Below are 21,555 nucleotides of genomic sequence, written 5' to 3' on the forward strand. Positions count from 1 at the left end.
GCGAGCTAACTTTCCCCAAATTAATAGTTCTTTATCCTATATAATAAAAGGCTAACTCGCGCATGCGCACTCCTATTTGCGTGCTTCCATGATCAGTAGTTCCATGGCCGCATGAGTGCGTATGCATGAGTCCCCAGCCTTACTTTCCTGCACCTACTACTCGCCGAAGCGCTGGCTCCCATGGATATGTTGTTTTTCTGTTTGGGGCTGCAGCGGCGTCTTTTCTCAGGAGCCGCACCAGCGTCGGAGACAAGGCTTCCGACGCTGGTGCACCTCTTGAGGGAAACTGCCGCCACGGCTTTGGACAGAGGGGTAGCATTTTCGTGGGAGCCGGCCTTTGGAGAGGCTTGAGAGTGTGCATGCACGGCCGATCAGCGCCCTCACCACCTCTGCAAGTCGAGAGGGACCGCGGGCGGTCAGCGCCCCCACCACACTGAAGATGCACACAGTAGCAGCAGGGCCATCGTCAAAGGGAGCACAAAACATAAAACATGGCAGAAATTAAGAGTAATCTACAATTCCTCTTGCTTCTCACCTCAGAATCCAGGCTCCCGGTTGATAACGAAAAGGCGGAGCAAGGAGACCACAATCACAGTAAGCACGAGTTCGGGGTATTAGCGAGCAGGGTTGCTATGGAAACCCCGCTCGAGTCAAGTAGAACCCTTAGACTGGAGGAGAAAAAATCTCAAAAGGTACAAAAAATCTCCCCCACCCCAAAAAAAGATGTTAACAGAATAGGAGGGAAGAGACAACTGGAACTAACCGCCTTAATAAGTGATTAAATGAAGTCCAAGGTTATAGTGAAGGAAAGCCCTCAGTCACACAGCTAACCTGGGGAAAAGTAAGAAAACAGCTGTACCCTTGGGGTTTTCTTACTTTTCCCCAGGTTAGCTGTGTGACTGAGAGCTTTCCTTCACTATAACCTTGGACTTCATTTACTCACTTATTAAGGGGTTAGTTCCAGTTGTCTCTTCCCTCCTATTCTGTTAACATCTTTTTTGGGGGTGGGGGAGATTTTTTGTACCTATGGAAACCCAGCTGGCATAACAAAAATGATGCAGTCGCAAGGGTCAGTGAAAGGGGATCAGGAGCGACATGCATAGCAGGGGCTTAGAGGGCAAGAGAGCTGCAGTTGGAGAGACTGAGGAAGGGAATGTTCAGATAAAGAAGAACCGAGACTGAAGAAGGAATAAAAATTAAAAAAAAAAAAAGGGAAGAGACCTACAGGGAAACACAGGATCAGGAACATACAGAGAAAACAGGAGAACGTAGAGGTTTGCAGGAATCAGGAGCATATAGATAAAGGAGAGCAGAGATCCCTGCAAGAAGAGAAAAAGAGCAAAGAGACTGGGAATGATAAAGAGCAGAGATGCTTGCAGGGAGAAAAAGCGAGGCAGTAATGTTACAGCTGGAGAGTGCAGAATGAGGAAGAAAGCAGAGACAGCGCTACACAGGGAAATGGAGGGGAGAGAGACAGAAAGAAAAAGACAGACAGACATATATTCTAGCACCCGTTAATGTAACGGGCTTAACGACTAGTAAGTTATATTCCTCTCTTTGAGAGCGATATAGCTTATTGGTGGAGTTCCATCAATTTAATAATTTTTATGACACTGCTATTTTAAGAAGCCTGAAAAGGGGAGGGGGTGGTCATTGAGGAGGTGCTGCACATGGAAATAGACATCATGCATATTCATTGGGGAAATCCTGAAAACCCAACTGGAATACAGCTCTCGAGGACCGGAGTTCCCTACCCCTGCTGTAGAGGATGATAGGAGGGAGGAAATTTGCTGCACAGGAGGATAGGAAGGATGGAAAGCTGCACATGGAAGAGAGGAGAAAGGAAAAATTATTAGACATGGAATGGACGAGAGAAAGGGAGATATGCAACAGAGGTAGAAAGGGTCAAGAGGGAGAAATCCTGCATATGGTAGACAATAGGGACTGCCATTTTAAAGGCAGTTTTTACTACGATCCGGCAGGTTCAGGTTTTATTTCTTTTCCTTGGAGCACCCTCCCTTCCCCTCACCTTATGTGGCGAATTTCATTTTCTTCTCCCAGCAGCACGCTTTCAACAAGTCACGCGCGGCTGCGCGAATTGAATCTTCTCTTCCGACGCAACTGCAAACAGGAAGTTGTGGCAGAGGAGAAGATTCAACTCACGCAGCCGCGCATGACTTGTTGAAAGTGTGCTCCTGGGAGAAGAAAATGAAATTGCATTTAATTCTGATGAATCACAGTCAATTTGACAAATTAAATAGTAGCAAATCACCTGGACTGGATAGTATACATCCCAGTGCTGATAGAATTGAAAAATTAATTTGCAGATAAGCCCTCTGAGGAGGCTAAGTGGTCTAGGAAAATAGGAATATGTAGATCTAGAAAAGCTTGGAACTCTCCCGGGGCTACCGCTGCTATGACAGATCGAACCGCTTCAATGCGAAAACGCGGAACTCTGAACACTGCATTCACGTGAGGAAGGTCCAAGATGGTTCTCCAATCATTGGAGCCTTTCTTTGGCATGATAAAGTATATGGAGTATCTGCCTGAACCTGAGTGTTCGAGTAGCACCTGAATATCAAGCAATCTTCTCACAGTGGCCAGAACCCTGGATAACTTTTCTGGGTGCACTAGTGAAGTGCACAAACTAATCCACCAGAGGTCAGGCAAATTCCAGCTTGTATCTAGACTGAATGATGTCCAGAACCCAGACCTGCAGGAACGGAGAGAGCCTGCCCCTGATTGTAAAGAGGCACTTCCCAGCCTGTTACCACTGCGAGCTTTTGGTAGATAAGAGGAGCTTAGGAAGTGAAGAACTGGTTACATCTGGATCCTGAGAACCTCTGCCTGTATCCCTGGGAGAATCTCTGTGTCTTGAACTGGAATACTGTTGAGAGCACCTGTAAAGATTCTGGGTCTACTATAAAGCAGTGTCTTGGGATGGCGGTCTGCCACAGAATTCATAAGATCATCCAGGTCTTTAGCAAATAACTGACCCTTAAAAGGTAGTCTGGCAAGAGTAGCTTTAAAACTAAATAGAGGTGTAACTGCCAGCCTGCCTGATCCAAAGCATTCTTCAAGTAGGAATGTAATAACTTGACACTTTACCCAGGACACGAAGAATGTCAGATCGCGCCGGCGTTGTGGGGGGTTGTAACTCCCCACATTATACTGAAAACTTCACCTTTTCCCTAAAAAAACAGGGAAAAAGTTAAGTTTCCAGAATAATGAGGGGGGTTACAACCCCCTACACCAGCGCGATCTGTATTCAGTAAAGTTACAACCCTCCACCAACACCCCCCATCGGAGCCCCTTAAAACAGTTTTTCTTCGGCGCGGGCTTCCGCCTTGTGCTCAGTTGTCTCAGCGTGCCTTTGTCGCAGCGCGCTTTTGACTATGAACCACCTGACTGTACTCCCCCCACCCCAGACAATGGACACACTTACAGAAGGGGGGGTGATGCAGCCAGCCACCCTGTGAGACACCACTGCCCTGAGCATCCTAAGGGTGCCCCACAGCCTGCACCTGAACCCCTGCAAGGCAGTAGGTGAGACAAACGCAGGGATGGCTCTGAGCTCCAAAAATACTTGTGCAGACTGGCTAACAGGTACCACCAGGGAATGGCCTGTCAGCTGCAGACTGGAGTCTGTTTATTCTCTATGCAGACAGAGCTGTAACCAAGGTGAAAGCTCCGAGCACAGAAAACACTGAATAAAGGTAAAAAACACCAAATAAAAGGAAAGAGCAGAAAAGAAATATTCCTTCCAGCTTGTGTGCAGAAGGGAAAAACTACAGGTGACAGTAGAGTTCACAGTAAAATAGGAGGGACAGAAAAAAAAAAATCTGGAATGGATTCTTTCTGCAGATGGCTCATGGCCATGGGGAGATAACCTGCCTGTCTAGAATGACACACCTATTGCACTGGAAATGGTCTTAGTGTATAATAAAAACCCACTTTCTACCACAGCTTTATAAAAGGATCCCAGTGTGATAAAAGGAGTTGTAACTTCTCCCAAACATTCAAATACCTTTTGGCAGGCTGTCATGACTATATTGTTCTGGAGCCTAATATATTTTAGAATAGTTGATTTGTGTGTCCATAAATATTCTAAGTTTTATTTCACTATATGTTATGATTACTGAAAATATATTCCAATATTTCTACAAATTAAAATTGACAAGCCTTCTTTTGAGTGGAAATACCAGGTATGTTTATTTTAATACATAATCCTGAACAATGATATGTATTCATTTGTAAAAGCAATCTAATAAATTGAGAATAAAATGGTGCTATTTATCCTGAAATTTCAATTATAATTTTTCACATTTATTCAATAGTACATATCTTAATGTTAAAGCTTTCTTGAAAACTGTTCATTTTAGAAAAGGTGCCTAGGCAGAAAAGGGATAGAGGAATTTGTTTGGTCTAGTTCAGTGGTCTCAAACTCAAACCCTTAGCAGGGCCACATATTGGATTTGTAGGTACTTGGAGGGCCTTAGAAAAAAATAGTTAATGTCTTATTAAAGAAATGACAATTTTGCATGAGGTAAAACTCTTTATAGTTTATAAATCTTTCCTTTTATCCTAATAATAATATTGTAATTTATAGCTAAAGAGATATATGATCAAGAAACTGTTTTATTTTACTTTTGTAATTATGGTAAACATACCGAGGGCCTCAAAATAGTACTTGTCGGGCCGCATGTGGCTCCTGAGCCGCAAGTTTGAGACCACTGGTCTAGTTTATATGCACCTTTTTGAACAGCCTATCCAAAAGCTCCTGCACAAAATTATACCAGCCCCAAGACAAGAGTAAGGGAGTACGGTATATATGTGCTCTTTAGAATTGGCACTTCTGAATGTGTTTGATAGCATGTGCAATTAATTACCAATTCCAGCCCCTGGAATCCCTCTTGTACCTAAAACTAGGTAATCTATAGCACTGCTTGGAGGTATACAGGTATAAAAGTAGATGATCAAGAAATAATAATGCGACATATATAAAATGCAGTTCTATACATTTAAGGTGTTTATAAAATTTTAGTGCCAGAGAATTTTCTTAAGGCACCTAATTCCTCTTATTAATATACTGCATCAAATAAAACATTGTTATAAAATGTGATTCAGGTAGCTGCTTTTATTTTTGATGAGCAATCTCTGAACTGATACTGTTTTGGGTTTTGAACCATAGAGAGTTTGCACAGGATGGGAGTCATTTTCTCAGAAGTAGCTCTTTGCCTTGCTTTCATTATGATCTACCAAGTTATCACTTTGGTGTTCTGGGCTTGTTATTTTTATTTTTCCGTTGCTTTCTAAGTTTTTTCCTTTGTCTGGGATTCATCCATCCTGGGTACTGTCCATGTTGGTCTAGAAGAGTTTTCTTATTCCTGTTGTTATCAGTGTCCATCTTACCAACAATATCTAAAAATATTTGGGGAAAAAATATCTTAGCATAACAGTTCTATTACTATGCAGAAAGCCTAATTATTGTGTGGCTGTGGTACATGCTATAGCAGAAAACCTAGTAAACAAACTATTACAGTTTTAAAACATTTACACAAAAAATCATTGTAAAAGGTAGTTTTGGAAATAGGAATTTTTCTTTTAAAAGCACAAATGAAGTAAGGCTGCAAATAGAAACAGAAAAATGAAGGCAGATTAAATGCACAGCCTATCTAGTCTGCCTATCCATGTCATCTACTATCCCTTCCTCTCTTTTAGAGATCCAATGTAAACTCCTCCCTCCATATTCGCGGTTTCGGTACCCGCGGTTTCAACTATTTGGGGTTTTTAGCGTGCTGGCTCCTCCCCCCCCCCCCCAATTACATCATCCACCTATTCCAAATCAAGTAAAGAGGTGCATACCTGCCATTGCAAACTGTTGGGCTAAAGCCTCATTTCCACCTGGCCAAATGCAACCGAGGCTCATCTCTGCCGGGATCTTGAGCTCCTGTTGCCATGGCCTTGACTGGAGTGCCGCCCAGCCATTGGCCGAGACCGTCATGTGAGCGCCGCTGGAATTTGGGTCCGCGGCTTTTAGGAGAGGAGGCAGGCTGGGCGTGAGGGGACCCGGAGGTAAGAGCGGTGGCTTGGTGGGGTGGGAGGGGTTGCAGCGATGCGATGGGAGTTGGCGGTGGGCTTCTCTCTCCCCCCTGTTCTGTAGACGGGGCCAAGGTTAAGGAGAGACCTGGGCAGGCGGGGGGAGAAGGCGAATAACTTTCTCGTAGGTTATTCGCGGTTTTATCATATTCTTGAGGGTTTTTAACAGAAAACCGTGAATAACCTATGAAAAAGTTATTCGTGGCTATGTTCCACCTGTAACCACCGCGAATATGGAGGGAGAAGTGTACTCGTCCCAAGCTTTCTTGAATTCAGATACACTTTTTGTCTCTACTAGGATGCCGTTCCATGTATTCACCACCCTTTCAATGGTAAAGTATTTTCTAAAACTACTTCTTAAGTCTATCCCCTTTCACTTTCATCCTATCCTATATAGCAAACTGTGTGCCACCTGAGATTCTAGGTGTGCACAAGACGCTGGGGAGGAGGAAGTGGCGCCAGCTGACTGCCTACAGAACATGCCTCTTGAGGCGAGAGGTACATTCTGTAGGCAGTCAGCTAGTGCCTCTCCGTGCCTCTTCCTTTCCAGCACCCCCCACTGGCAGCTCAGGACTCCATCTGTAGGGCTTTTGTGCATGCGCGGATGTCGACATGATGTCATCACGTTGACATCTGGATGCCCTCGAGCCTTGTCCACCAGTTTAGTGTGTTGCAGCTTTGCAAAGTTTGCGAGACACTGCTGTATAGATATTCCACTAAAAACATGAGGTGTTTTATTTCTTGTGATGCAACTCTACTTCTAATCAATACAAATTTAAAAATTAATGTTTCTATCAAGTGCAGAGGAAGAGTGCTGTTTATGGACTGCTGGAGCCTATTTGGATAATCACCATAAAACCCACATGTGTCGCACTGAATGGTTTCTGAGATTTAAAAATGTTATATTAAATAATGGGAACCTGAGTAAACATATAATTTTAAACTATTACTTAATTTATTTAAAGAACAAAATTATCCTACACCCATGAGAAAAAGTAACTGCCCCTTTAGTTATTCAACCAAATGACCAAAATTTAACTGTTAATTATTCAGCTGATTACAGCAAGCCCTTTTGAATCTAAACTTCATTACATATTGAACTTTACCTTGAGTGAGCAGTCATCACAAAGTTTCTATAAAAACACTATAGTGCTCATTTTCAAAAGTGAAAAACTTCTCAAAAGTGGCACCAGATAGATATTTTTTCATGGGAAAATGAAATTATCAGTCTATGTTCCTAGTTGGACCCTACGCTTCCAAAGCAAAAACAACTATACTCCCACAAGCGAATCTACTGTACTCACATATCCTGCCTAAATTGTGGAATCTGCTCCAACAATATTAGTACTCTAGAAGGACAACTAACCTTCAGGAAGGCTGTAAAAACTCACCTTTTCTCCCAGCAACTCCCTCTAATTTACATTTTTGCCCCTTAAATCCACTCCTTACAGGGTGTTCACTCCTCCATGTTCCGAAGTATTAATTCCTATTTCTCCCTGTCTGTCTGTATCTGGTATGTCCTATACTGTGTATGTAATATTGTAACCTGAACGAGGCTCTTTGGGGGGACAAGCTAAAAAAATCAAATGAATGAAAGAAAGAAAAATAAAAGTCAAAATTGTGAGTTTTGAAATTCAGATTTGAAATTGTTGGATTTCCTGTGTGAACTTATTCCAGGGATTATATCAAATGTGAACATGTTATAATAACTGTTATCAAGCGGCCACTACCTTGCGCACTAATTCATGCGCTCCACTAAAAACTAGATCTAAAATTTTATCTCCCTATTATGCCCTGATGTTACATTTACCCAATCAATATTGGGGTAGTTGAACTCACACAACAAATAGCTAAAGTCTTCCAATGCTAGGGTGGGAAAATAGGATCAAACCAGAGTATATATCACACAAGTGGAGAAATAAGACCTCAGTTAAAGCCACATCTGGCTAAGGAACCGCTGCTATAACAAGCACAGAAATTGTGAATATATCTACAGTGGTCCCTTAACAGTCATAGGTCAAAGAAAAAAAAACTCCACTTTACTTTATACTACAGAAACTGGGTCCAGTCCTTTCTAGACTTCGGGAATATAAAAAAAATGGAGAGCCTCTTCCTCAAATGAAAAAAGGTCAGGCACAGTCAGTTATCATTTATTGGCTATAACAACTGACTGTGCCTGACCTAATTTCTGATAACATTTCAACATCTATCTGTTCATCCTGGTCCGGCGGACGGTAGTACACTATCCTTTTTTCCCTTATACATGGAATTTCTATCCATAGGGATTCCAAGGTGTATTTCTGCTTCTTTAGAATTTTCAGTCCATTCGATTCAAGGCCCACCTTAACATATAATGCTACGCCTCCACCAAGTCAATCCACCCTATCACTGCAACATAGTTTGTACCCCGGTATGACAGTGTTCCATTGGTTATCTTCCTTCCACCATGTCTCAGAGATGCCTATTATATCTATCCTTTCATTTAGTGCAATATTATTCTAACTCTCCCATCTTGTTTCTTAGGCTTCTGGCATTTGCATACAGACATTTCAAACAATGTTTGACATATCTATTTACAATTTGTTCAGCAGTCGGCATGGATAATTTGAAATCTTTAAAATCAGCCTTTTCTGTATTTAAGGAAACCTGGTCTATTGTGGCCTGTATTGCAATCTCACTATTGAGATACTGAATCTTTCCTTTTATGATATCTTTTAGACTGTTTTTCACTCTTGATAAAGGCCAAAGAAATTGCCAGTCAAATCCATCTTGAAATGGTTGCCTTTGATTTCCACCGTCCCCGTCTTCCTATACCCAGGAGCATGAAGTGATGATCTAACAGGCGAAACTTGTTTGTCATCTCTAAATAATGAAGAACTCCTGTTTGGATGTCTAGGCATTTCAGGATATTATCTTCCTTCTTTGACCTGATGGCAAAAAGGTCAGGAGACACACTTCCTGGCTTATGTGAAAACTGGAACTACCTTTGGTAAGAAGGAAGATACTGTTCAAAGAGTGAGATACCAGTCTACGAAATTTTGAGGAAGGGTTCCCTGCAGGACAGAGCCTGCAAGTCCGATATCCTTCTGGCTGAAGTTACAGCCACTAAAAACATAGTCTTGACTGTTTAACTCTATGAGTGAGGCATTCTCCAAGGGCTCATACGGAGCCCGAACTAGTGCCTGCAGGATCGAGATTAAGATTTCCAGGACAGAAAAGGCTGGTGCACAGGGTGTTGAAGACACAAGGCTTCCTTTAAAAATCAGGACACGACAGATGATGGATCTAAGATGGCGGATTACTGTTTGGCTGAGTGTTCCGCTTCAGAGGGCTCGTCTAAATTTCTTTCTGTGTTTTAATACCTGCAATATGCCGAAGCGGAGAGAGCGCTGTGCTGCTGGACCCTCGCGGCATTCAGGCCCGGCCGGTCTCGGCAACATAGACGAGCTCCTGCGCCGAATGCAGGACACCATGGGAGCGTTGGCACGCCCACTGGAGACGCGCCGGGGCGAGACAGAGGCGTTCTCTGCTTGTGCATAGAAAAACTACCCTGAGCCCTGACGCTGGAGTGCCTCCCCCTCCTCCCTGAATTGCCAGCTCCCCGTGGGTGGAGAACCTATCGGAAGTCGATGAGGGACTCTCCCCGGAGGCTAACAAGAGCATAGAGAGGAGCTTGGAGTTGGAATCCCTGTACCCACAGGGTTTTCCTTCCGAATCTGGGGATTTGCTAGCACCACGACTTGTTTGTGAGCAGGAGAACAGCAGCCAAGAGAGAACCTCAGTTGGTGAGAACATTGACTTTTCTTCTAAAAAAAACTTTCCTTCACATTAAAGAAACCCCAAGAGGTAAATCTTGAAGCTATTTGGGACCTTGTGGCGGATTTAACTAAAACAATTAATCCTCAGCTCTCACAGATAGAGCATAAAATTAATACCCAAGAAAATGAAATTAAGAATATCAAAGTTGATCAACAAGATTTGAAAAGTTCAACATTAAATTCTTTCCAGGAAATAAAAGTTTCCAAACAAGTAACAGAAACACTTTTGAGAGATAACATCAATTTAAGGAGAAAATTGGAATCTCTAGAAAACTTTTCCCGCAATAATAACCTTAGACTAATTAATTTCCCCAGAGTTGCTTTAGCAACTCCGAGAGATATGCTGAAATGCTATATGACAGAGGTTTTGGAAATTACTGAAGATTTGTTACTGCCATTCACCCAAGTGTATTATTTACCTATTAAAAGATAAGAAAAGCTAAAGGAAGATGATTAACAATCGCTTAATATTTCTACAATGCTGGAACTTTCAGATAAGGAAGTCGTAAAGCCGGCAACCCTTCTTCTTACAGTTGCCTTAGCACCAGATAAGAATTGGTTATTAAGACGTTTCTTTAAAAATAGACAGAAATAATTTCTAGGGTATAAAATACAAATGTATCCGGATCTGTCACGAGACACACAAAAACGTTGTCGTGAATTTTTGTTGTTAAAGCCAGGTGTTTTAGCTCTTGGGGCAACCTATTTTCTTTGCCACCCATGTAAATGCGTGATAGTCTACCAAATGCAAAAATATGTTTTCTTTGATCCTAGCCAACTGACAACATTCTTGTCAGCTGCACGACTGAAAATAGGAGAAGGAATATGAAGTACTGTTAGAATGTTTGATCTCCTGTCTCAGCCAGCATAATTGTTAGTTTCTTATTTCTATTTCTTTATTAAATTCTCGCTGATTTTACATCTTGGACCTATATTGAGGACTTGAGTTAAAGTTAATGATATATTGGATTACTAGATTATAATTTGTACTGTATTTCATTTTCTGTTTAACTTTACCTTTCTGTACAAGTGGATACTTGATATGTTATTGAAAAATGATAAATAAATAAATTTTTAAAAAATCGGGACACAGCTGGATGAGAAACCAAGGCTCGTTATTTAGTCTGCCCTCTAAAGCAGGAAAGACCCGCTATCTGTAACTTGAATGAGTCCACTGCAAGCCACTCCTTGAATGAGCCCTTTATCAAGCCCCTCCTGGAGAAAAACTAAAACCATGGCAATTGGAGCTGTAGTCAGATCTGTGCGTCTCTGACTGAACCGTGGAAACATTTCCAAGCCTTCGTATAGGCTGCCAAAGTGGACTGCTGCTTAGATCTTAGCCAGGTGGTTATCACCAAGTCCAAATAGCCTTTGCACACCAAAGCTTCACGCTCAAGAGCCAAACTGTAAGACCAAAGCGGTCTGGATCCTCCAGGGCAATTGGACCTTGCAAAAGGAGTCCTGGATGACAGAGAAGCCTGAGCCCTTGCCTCTCTACAGCTGAATCAGATCTACATAGCATGGCCACCTTGGACAGTCTGGGACAACCAGAATTACTTGCCCCATGTGGGTTCTTATCCTTTGGAGGATGCTTCTTATCATCAGCCCTGGGGGAAACACATACAGAAGCTCTGCTGGAGGCCAGGACTGGACCAGAGAGTCCAGGCTGTCGCTTCCTGGCTCATATCTTCGACTGAAGAACCGAGCGTCCTTCTTGTTGCTGGTTGATGCCATGAGATTGAATGTTGGGTCACCCCAGTGCTACACAATGTTGTAGAAGGCATCCTGAGACACTCTCTTGTATCCAATGTTTGATGATTCAAAAAAATCCACTTGCACATTGTCCACTCCTGCTACATGTGCCACCTAAAGAGCCAACAGATGAGCCTCGGCCCATTGGAACAGCATTTGAGCCTCCAATCTCAGTGGTGCACACCTGTGCCTCCCTGCTGGGTTGACACAGGCTACCGCGTGAAACTGTCCAAGAAGACACAGACTGCTTTGCCCTCCAAGATGCTCTCCAGTGCCCGAAGGATTAGCCTTATCGCTCTCAGCTCCAAGCAGTTGATGGACCAAACCTTCTGTAAGGGTGACCACCGGCCTTGCAATGGGTGGTTTTGGTAATGGGTTTCCCAGCCAAAAAAGCTGGCATCTGTCATCAAGATCTCCCAAGTGGATAAGCACAGAGGTATTCCCCAGGATAGGGACTGTGGCTCCAGCCATCAGTCCAGACTGCACAGAGCTGTGTTTGTCCAAGGCAGCACCAAGTCCTGTGTATCCGACTGCTGAAGAAGGTATAAATGTGCTCTCGCCCAGGGTACATCTATCGTTGACACCATAGACCCCAGCACCTGAAGATGACATGCTGTCAGTGCTGGCCTGTCCTTTACTGTCAGACTCTGACGCTGGAGCTCTGCTCTGTGCACTTCCATAACAGCGATGTGAAAGACTGATATAAAATTACAGGAAGTAAATTATTATGATTATTGCTGCTATAGGTTGTCCAACCAGTTATTAGGTTTAGGGGGAAGTTTTTTTCTTTTTCACCATTTTAAAATTATTTTACTTATTTAAAAAAAACCAAAACGTTATGCTTAATCAGGTTCCCTTTGTCTTATTACATTTTGTTTAAACATCAGAAACTATTCACTGTGACATATACAGTATACAGTAATAGAGGAAATCAGGAAGGAAGAAAAATTAGGTCTTACCTGATAATTTTTCTTCCATTAGTCCTTCTCACTGTTCCAGACCACTGGATAGTTATGTCCATCGACCAGCAGGTGGAGAAAGAACACACTTGAAGAGTTGGGGGATATAGGACCAAGCTAACCTCACAATTCCTCAGTATTAACATAGACAAGCAGAGGGAAAGAAAAATAACCGAGTCTAGCCACCCCTTGAACCTTCCCCAACCTACCAGCATTCTACAAAAAAGAAAACTCTGCCTTCTCAAATTGCTCTTATAGTCACTTGATTGCGATGGCAGGCAGAGCCACCATCTGAAGAGAGAGAAGAATCCACAGCGCAGCTCCAACCCCAGAACCAGAAAGGGGAGGGCCTCTGGAATAGTGTGAAGGACTAATAGAAAGAAAATTATCAGACCTAATTTCTCCTTCCATAGCATTCTTCCCACTATTCCAGACCAGTGGGATGGTCCAAAGCAGATCTCATTAAGAGAGGGAAAGTGGAGCTATGGCTCATAACTCAAGACACACCAAATCTGGCGTCAGAGCAATACCACATCAACCCAGAACAGAGGGAAGACCATACGGCTGCTCAGAATCTATCTGCTGGTGTCAAGAGGGTAACCTACACCTAAGACGCAGTGAGTCGTATGGTCGAATGGGCCCTCCAGAGACCCAGAGGCTGCTTCCCCAACAGCAAAGAAGCTGAGGTGGTAATTTCCTCCAACCACCTTGCTAACCACTGCTGACCGCCCCATAGGATGAACAACTAATCAGACCTACAAACTTATTGGAGTCCCCTGATGTTGGGCCATAAACTGCTTGAGCCACTAAAAAAGGAGCACACCCTCTACCGCCAGTTTGAGAAATCCCTTTCCCTGCCAGCCAGGAAAACCCCTGCCCACCCAAGAGGTCAGACTGCAACAGGCCCCGCTGCTGAGTTCCACCTGTGTTTGATAAAGAGGCTGAAGAGTTCCGTAAATGGAGGGAACAAATGGGCAGGAGGTAATGGGTAGGAAATAGAGGCTAGCACCACCAAGCATACATGCCGAGGGTCACCTGAGAGAGCTCAGCCTATCCAGGATTACAGAACTGAAAGCTATATTCATCACAGATCTTACTGCTTTTCATTTCTTCTTCAGGCTTTGTTTTTTTTTAATGCAGCACAAGAAAAATACCTTGTTGTCTTGATGCTAACAACCAGGCAGAAGAGGCTGCGCAGACCCAGGAAAGGAGGGAACACAAGGGCAGGAGGGGAACGAGTAAGAGGCTGGCACCACCAAGCATGCATTCCGCAAAGCTCTGCAAGGAGCCAGTCACTAACTGGACCAGGAGCGGCTTTCCATGCACAGAGCTGAAAGCAATGGTCATCCACCTGCTTGGAGATAGAAAATACTGAGCAGCTGGGAGGTTGGCTAGGTCCTATATCCCTCAGCTCTTCAAATGTGTTCTATCTCCACCTGCTGGTTGATGGACATAACTATCCCACTGGTCTGGAATAGTAGGAAGGACACTATGGAAGTGAATTTTTTCACACCTATTTTAAAACATATTTTTTTGGAATCTGGATATAATGCAGTTAGTTTATCAGCCATTCCAAATACAAATGCAATTCAGCATTCCAAATACAAAAAATGAATGGCTTAAAACATTCTCACCATGTGGAGAGTCTCTTTCTATCTCCATTTTTTTCATTCAGCTTCTCAGGTGGCACAACAGTTGCAATATCTTTAACATCGGTCATAAAGACATCGCTACTGCCTTCCTGTGTTAGAATGTGTTTAAGTCGTGCCAGTTCTTTCGGTGCATTCTTCTTCCTTTCTCTGCTCGCAATCTTTCTCTTCCATTTACTCCTTAAGCTTTTTGCCATTTTATTACTAGGAAATAAAAAAAAGAAAAATTTGCATTTGTGCAATGTATTTATGATACTGCAAAATTAAAAATTGAACACTACTTAATAGTAAACAATGACAAATAAAGGTCAGCTATGTTCCATCCAGTAAAGTGTTTAAGGGTCGCAAACTGCCTCTCCATACACATTACTTTCCCATATATCCTTTAAAAAGTGCAAAAAAAAAGTTTGAATAGATGCTATTTCAAGATTCCTCACAATGAGCTCCACTTTAAAGACTGGTACAGAAAACAAACTACAGTGGTGCCTCACACAAACGGACGCCTCGCACAGCGCACGCTGCGCACAAACGAACTTTATGTCTTGATTCGTACAACGAACTTCGTTTCACACAACGAAGTCGCCCGAGCTGCATCCTTCCGCGCAGGCACTGCGCTTAACTGCCCTCTCTCCGCCTGGCTCCCTCTTGCCCCCCCCGACTCCCCGACACGATCGGGGGCAAAAAGGAGCCCAAGCCCTCTTGCCCCGCCGATTCCCCAACTCCCCGACAATATCGGGCCAGGAGGGAGCCCAAGTCCTCCTGGCCACGGCGACCCCCTAACCCCACCCTGCACTACATTACGGGCAGGAGGGATCCAAGGCCCTCCTGCCCTCGACGCAAACCCCCCTCCCCCCAACGACCGCCCCCCCCAAGAACCTCCGACCGCCCCCCCAGCCGACCCGCGCCCCCCCTGGCCGACCCCCACGACACCCCCAACCCCCTTCCCCGTACCTTTCTGTAGTTGGCCGGACAGACGGGAGCCAAACCCGCCTGTCCGGCAGGCAGCCAACGACGGAATGAAGCCGGATTGGCCCATCCGTCCCAAAGCTCCGCCTACTGGTGGGGCCTAAGGCACCTGGGCCAATCAGAATAGGCCCGGGAGCCTTAGGTCCCTCCTGGGGGCGGGGCCTGAGGCACATGGGCCCAACCCGACCATGTGCCTCAGGCCCTGCCCCCAGGAGGGACCTAAGGCTCCCGGGCCTATTCTGATTGGCCCAGGCGCCTTAGGCCCCACCAGTAGGCGGAGCTTTGGGACGGATGGGCCAATCCGGCCTCATTCCGTCGTTGGCTGCCTGCCGGACAGGCGGGTTTGGCTCCCGTCTGTCCGGCCAACTACAGAAAGGTACGGGGAAGGGGGTTGGGGGTGTCGTGGGGGTCGGCCAGGGGGGTCGCGGGTCGGCTGGGGGGGCGGTCGGAGGTTCTTGGGGGGGGGCGGTCGTTGGGGGGAGGGGGGGTTTGCATCGAGGGCAGGAGGGCCTGGGATCCCTCCTGCCCGTAATGTAGTGCAGGGTGGGGTTAGGGGGTCGCCGTGGCCAGGAGGACTTGGGCTCCCTCCTGGCCCGATATTGTCGGGGAGTTGGGGAATCGGCGGGGCAAGAGGGCTTGGGCTCCCTTTTGCCCCGATCGTGTCGGGGGGTCGGGGGGGCAAGAGGGCGTGGGCTCCCTTTTGCCCCGATCGTGTCGGGGAGTCGGGGGGGCAAGAGGGCTTGAGCTCCCTCTTGCCCCGATCGTGTCGGGGAGTCGGGGGTGGGGCAAGAGGGCTTGAGCTCCCTCTTGCCCCGATCGTGTCGGGGGTGCCAGGGACCACACGGAGTCACCCACCGTACCACCCGATTCGGGTAAGCGCAGGTATCGGTGGGTGGCTTATTTGCGGGGGGGTGCCTTATTTTACATTTTTTTCTAAAAAGGGGGGGCTGTCTTATTTGATGGCCCTGCCTATCATCGGGGAAACACGGTAGAAAAAAAAAAAAATGAACAGTTAAGTCCCAGTTTTTGCCGCTGAGACTCTGCCCTCTCTCACTGTAAAATTAGACTCTACTTAGTCTGTCTTTAAATTTAAAAAATGTGTGTTGTTTTAAAAACAATTATGTTTTTAGATGTATCTAAATAAAAATAATAACCAAAAATTTATCTTTTTTTTATGTCATCTTAGCATATTTTATGCTACAGAACGAATTATTTTTTTAACATGTATTGTTATGGGAAAACGCGTTTCACATAACGAACTTTTCGCATAACAAACTTGCTCCGGAACGAATTAAGTTCGTTGTGCGAGGCACCACTGTATTTTCTAAACTAAACTAAACCATAGGTTTGTATACCACGTCATCTCCACAAGCATAGAGCTCGGCACGGTTTACAGGGTTAGGTTGAAAAGGAGCTACAATGAAGGGTTTTAGGAAAGGAGCTAGGAAGATAAAGAGGGACAGGGGTACCAAAGAGCGGGAGGTGTTAGATTTTGAAAAGAGCCAAGTTATCAGGTGTTTGCGGAAGGATTGGAGGGAGCTTGAAATTCTGAGCAGGGATTTGAGGTTGTCCAGAGTTCTGTGATTCTAAAGGGGAGGGATGTTCCAAGTTTTCATACGCGGATATACCTTTTGCAGAGGGAATGATGATTTCAGTTTTTGGGAGGATCTAGTGGAATTAGGGTTAGAGGAATTCCAGAAGAGTGGGATAACGGGAGGGAGGATGCCATGTAGGATCTTGAAAGCTAAACAGGCACATTTAAAGAGGACTCTGGAGTGAACTGGGAGCCAGTGAAGTTTGGACAGGAGTGGGGAGACGTGGTCGAACTTGCCTTTAATGAAAATAAGCTTGGCCGAGGCGTTCTGGATTAGCTGAAGTCTATGGAGTTTTTTTTTAGTTAGGCTTAAATAAATGGAGTTGCAATAATCCAGTCTAGAGAGGATGGTAGATTGAACAAGGACGACGAAGTGAGAATGATGAAAGTACGATCTCACTTTCCTCAGCATATGAAGACTAAAGAAGCATTTTTTTACCAAGAAGTTGAGGTGGTCATTGAAGGAGAGAGAGGAGTCTATGATGATGCCAAGGACTTTGCTTGGAAACTCAAGCTGAAGAGTGGAGCCGGAAGATAATGGGATAATTTCTAAATGGATGGTATTAATACACACAAATTGAAGGCAGCAGTGCATCCCCCCTTGCAGCAAAATAACAAGCAGTGAAACAAATCTTACTTAGGTAAAAAAAAAATAATTAAAAATCTGTATTTATTGTTTCATTTTTATGTTCAAACAATTTTATTTTCAAAAATCAAGAACAGACAAAACACAGTCAACAATGCAGAGCAATTCAGAATAATAGCTGTCTATGGAAAAAAACTAAGACAAATATATTAATTGTGGATATCCTGAAAACCTGACCTGCCTGTGGCTCTTGAGGACTGGAATTGCCTACCCCTGTTTAATCTAATGCAATGCCTGAGAGAACATCATATATCGGGGGATCTCAAAGTCCCTCATTGAGTGCCGCAATCCAGTCGGGTTTTCAGGATTTCCTCAATGAATATGCATGAGATCTATGTGCATGCACTGCTTTCAAAGCATATTCATTGGGGGAAATCCTGAAAACCCAACTGGATTGCGGCCCTCGAGGAACTTTGAGATCCCTATCATATATTTATGCTGTTTGAATGTCCTTCCATGCTGCCTATTATGGAATCAAATCATTTATCATATTATCTGTTATATGAAATTCTACAGTGCTGTTAAATGTGTATATTTCTGATAATCATGTTTAAATGTGTTTATTCAATTTCAATGTGCAGAAAACAACAACAACCATAGCAAAAACAATGCAGAATACAGACATATTTGCACATAATCCAAACCGCCCCTCCCACCCCCCACCCCCCAACAAAAACCCAAACAGAAAATCCCTGGGTATAAGAAGTCAATAGATAAATCAATAAGGAGTTCAAGAGTCTACTCCGGGCCACTGATGGAAGGGTCATCCAAAATCGCTCCCAAATCACAGTAAATCTTTGCCCCGGTCCAGAGTCGAGATCAATAAAATGTCTACGTTCTAAGGAACTGATAATCATGTTAAATTGAAACTTCGTAATAGAACTGTCATCTCCAAGTTTAACTCATTGATTCTATTTATGCTTGTTTATTTATTCAATTTTCTATACCGTACTCCCAGGAAAACTCAGAACGGTTTACATGAGTTTATTCAGGTACTCAAGAATTTTTCCCTGTCTGTCCTGGTGGGCTCACAATCTATCTAATGTACCTGGGGCAATGGGGGGATTCAGGGGCAATGGGGGGATTCAGGGGCAAATTCTATAAGAAGCGGCCAAAAGTTAGGTGCCGATAGAGGTACCTTTCAGTGCGATTCAAGCACAATTGGGTACTGTTTAGTGAATCACACCGAGCGGCATCTATTTTGGAAGTGTACAGTAAATAGGCTAGCTCTAGGCACAATTAAAATGCGCCCATGCAAGCGCTCAAGCACGCTTAAGAGCAGTGATTCTGTAAGAAAGGACCTAACATGTAGCCACGCTCACACCTAACATGGATAGCGCCTTTTTTTTTTTTTTTTTTTTGAAGGCTGCCTAAATTTTTAGAGGCGCCTTCTTACAGAATCAAGCTTTCTTGATAAGTTTCAATCAGTGCTGATTTAATTCAGCTTGTTATTCAATTAGATAGGGAGGCGCCTCTGAAATAGGTGCCTAACTTTAGGCATTGGTTACAGAATTTGGGCCTCAGTGACTTGCCCAGGGTCACAAGGAGCAGTGTGGGTTTGAACCCACAACCCCAAGGCGCTGAAGCTGTAGCTTTAACCACTGCGCCACACTCCCCATTTTACTGTTATGCTGATGTCAGTTTTAGGTTAAATTGTATCTACTATAAACTGCCTTGGGTGAATTTCTTCATAAAGATAGTTAATAAAGCCCAATAAACACACACAGCCCCTACCCCCACTCCAAGTATTTTGACATTTAGGAACCGATTAAAAAATATTTAAGTATTAAAATGCCCATTAATTATTGCTTCCAAATTTTTCTTTCAGAAAAGAAAAACAGCGATTCAATATTCAGCCATAGCGGCGACCAAATAGTTTAGAACTCTGTAGCGTTAAATAAATAAATAAACTCGGTGCTGCAATTCAGATGGGCAGTAGCAAAAAATATATTTTCTGTCTTAAAATTACGCCGCTTAAGCATGCGCATAGCAGATAAATATCTGTTCTACCGCAGAGAAGAGTAAAAGGCCCAGGCACTGTACAAATATTACAGAAGAAGTTATAGGGATTTTTCAGCAGCACTACTGAGATCTAAAGAATGAGACCACTAGCAGAGCTCCAATGCACTTAACTCACAAGAGTTTTAACTATGCTTATACCACAAAATAGCTGGTCCTTTGGGGAAGGATATAGGGTCAGTTCAGAATAAAAGGTTTTAACTATGACAAGCGCAAAACCAAGAGAAGCACTTTATGAGCCATCAATGAATAATACCAAACGAAAACACACAAGAACAAAAAGCATAGAAAGTTGCGGTTTTAACTTCCCTTTTGATTCTTACTTTTTACTTTAATAAAGCCCCGTACCCTACAAATTTATACTAGACCCCCTCCAAAAGCACAATTTGTACTCACAGCACACGCAGCAAAACACAAAACTTCCGGATAAGAACACTAAACGAAGACCCACGTGCTGCAGGGACCTGGATTTCGTCAACAGCAGGCGCCGGCGCGCTGTTTGCTGGGAACTAAAGAGTCCTCCCCTGCGACGCAGAGCTAAAACGTAAATAAAACGACGTGCTGGTTGAATATTTTTTGCTCTAGGCAAAAATAGTTTAAATCTGGCGAATAGGAGGTTTCTTTTGGTTGCTGTAAAGTTTTAATCAGAGAAGAACAAATGTATATGGAAGGAAAACCTTGCAACGTGATCTTTGCATATATGTCCCCAAGGGAATGATTTATGTTTCTCATTTTCATGCAGTTCATTTCTGCAGCTACGAACATGTAAAGGTCGCTTGTAGAGCGTTGCATGGAGACAGAAATCAAACTTCATTAGCAATGACACTTTATTAATTTGGAAAAATTAATTGGGAAGAATACATACTGTGTAATTGGATCTCTGCCAGAGCCTCTAATGCAGGGGTGTCAAACTCAATCACATAAGGGGCCAAAATCTAAAACATAGACTAAGGGGTCCTTTTATCAAGCTGCAGTAGGGGTTTAACGTGCGTAATAGCGCATGTTAAACCGCTTGCCGTTAATGCCTGCATTGAGCAGGCGTTAGTTTTTTAGCTGGCCACAGGGGTTAGCGCTTGATGAAATGTCCGCCGCACTAACCCCGCTAGTGCGGCTTGATAAAAGGACCCCTAAGTTACGGACCAAATTTTTTATTAAGATACTTAGGGGTCCTTTTATTAAGGTACACTAACCCATTTAGCGCACACTAAATGTGCACCTTAATAAAGACTTTTCCTCTCTTAGGTCCTAGTTCACGAATGCTGTCTAACACCAGCTCTGGCAGGAATCAGGATGCACATTTCAAATCTGACATTGTAATCACAAAACAGAAAATAAACTTATTTTTTCTACCTTTTGTTGTCTGGTCATTAATCAAATCACGTTGGTCCCAGGCTCTGGTTGTTTTCTGATAACTCGCTTGCCAGGGTTTCCTGCCCATTTATCGTTTTCTTTTTTCTCCGTGCTAACCATCCATCTTCCATCTTTGTCCTTCCCTTCCTCCCCGGAAGTTTGGCATCTTTCCTTTTTTCGTCTCTGAAGGATCCCTAGCTAGCTGACATAGCTGGGTCACGGTGTAGATGAAGAAACTCCATTTTAGATCAGTGGGTCATAATTAGTACAAAGAACAACCTGTGACTCCATTTTATTGCTCTGAGAAATCACGTATACATACAGGCCTGTTCTATGTATCTGTCTTAAGTGCCAGGCACGGCAAGGAGGCAACAGGATGTTAGCCTGTTAGCTAGCTTTGATGTATAGATTGTAGGATGGATTTATGGTTTTGTTTTTCTCTCTGCTCCTACCTTTTGGTCAGAGCTGGTTATACCGGTTTGGACTGGTTAGGACCCTATATAACCTTTGTGTCTGAAATTCTCGGGGTCTTCTGTTTATGCAGCCAGTTCTGCCCAGAAGTCCAGCATATATGCTTGTTTAATAAAAGCCTTTTTAAATCTCTTCAGTCTCTGGCTCAAGTCTCTGCACTACTAACGGAGGGCCTTATCCTAAAAGGTACCTTCATTTGGCGCAGCCGAACAGGGACTTGATCTACAGACTT

The 21,555-nt window shown here is 43.8% G+C and overlaps 1 protein-coding gene across 1 annotated transcript in view; it reads right to left on the bottom strand.

Annotated features, from left to right (window-relative positions):
* Nucleotides 1–4,648: 4,648 nt before the first annotated feature.
* Nucleotides 4,649–21,555, bottom strand: part of LLPH (LLP homolog, long-term synaptic facilitation factor) — a 37,189-nt gene continuing 20,282 nt past the window's right edge. Inside the window, 3 exon segments of the mRNA XM_033959636.1 lie at nt 4,649–5,421; nt 14,263–14,293; nt 14,295–14,481. Of these exon segments, the coding sequence (XP_033815527.1) occupies nt 5,267–5,421; nt 14,263–14,293; nt 14,295–14,474 (366 nt within the window). The 5' untranslated portion in view covers nt 14,475–14,481 and the 3' untranslated portion in view covers nt 4,649–5,266.

The sequence above is a fragment of the Geotrypetes seraphini genome, chromosome 9, assembly GCF_902459505.1.
Source record: "Geotrypetes seraphini chromosome 9, aGeoSer1.1, whole genome shotgun sequence".
Classification (NCBI taxonomy): Eukaryota; Metazoa; Chordata; class Amphibia; order Gymnophiona; family Dermophiidae; genus Geotrypetes; species Geotrypetes seraphini.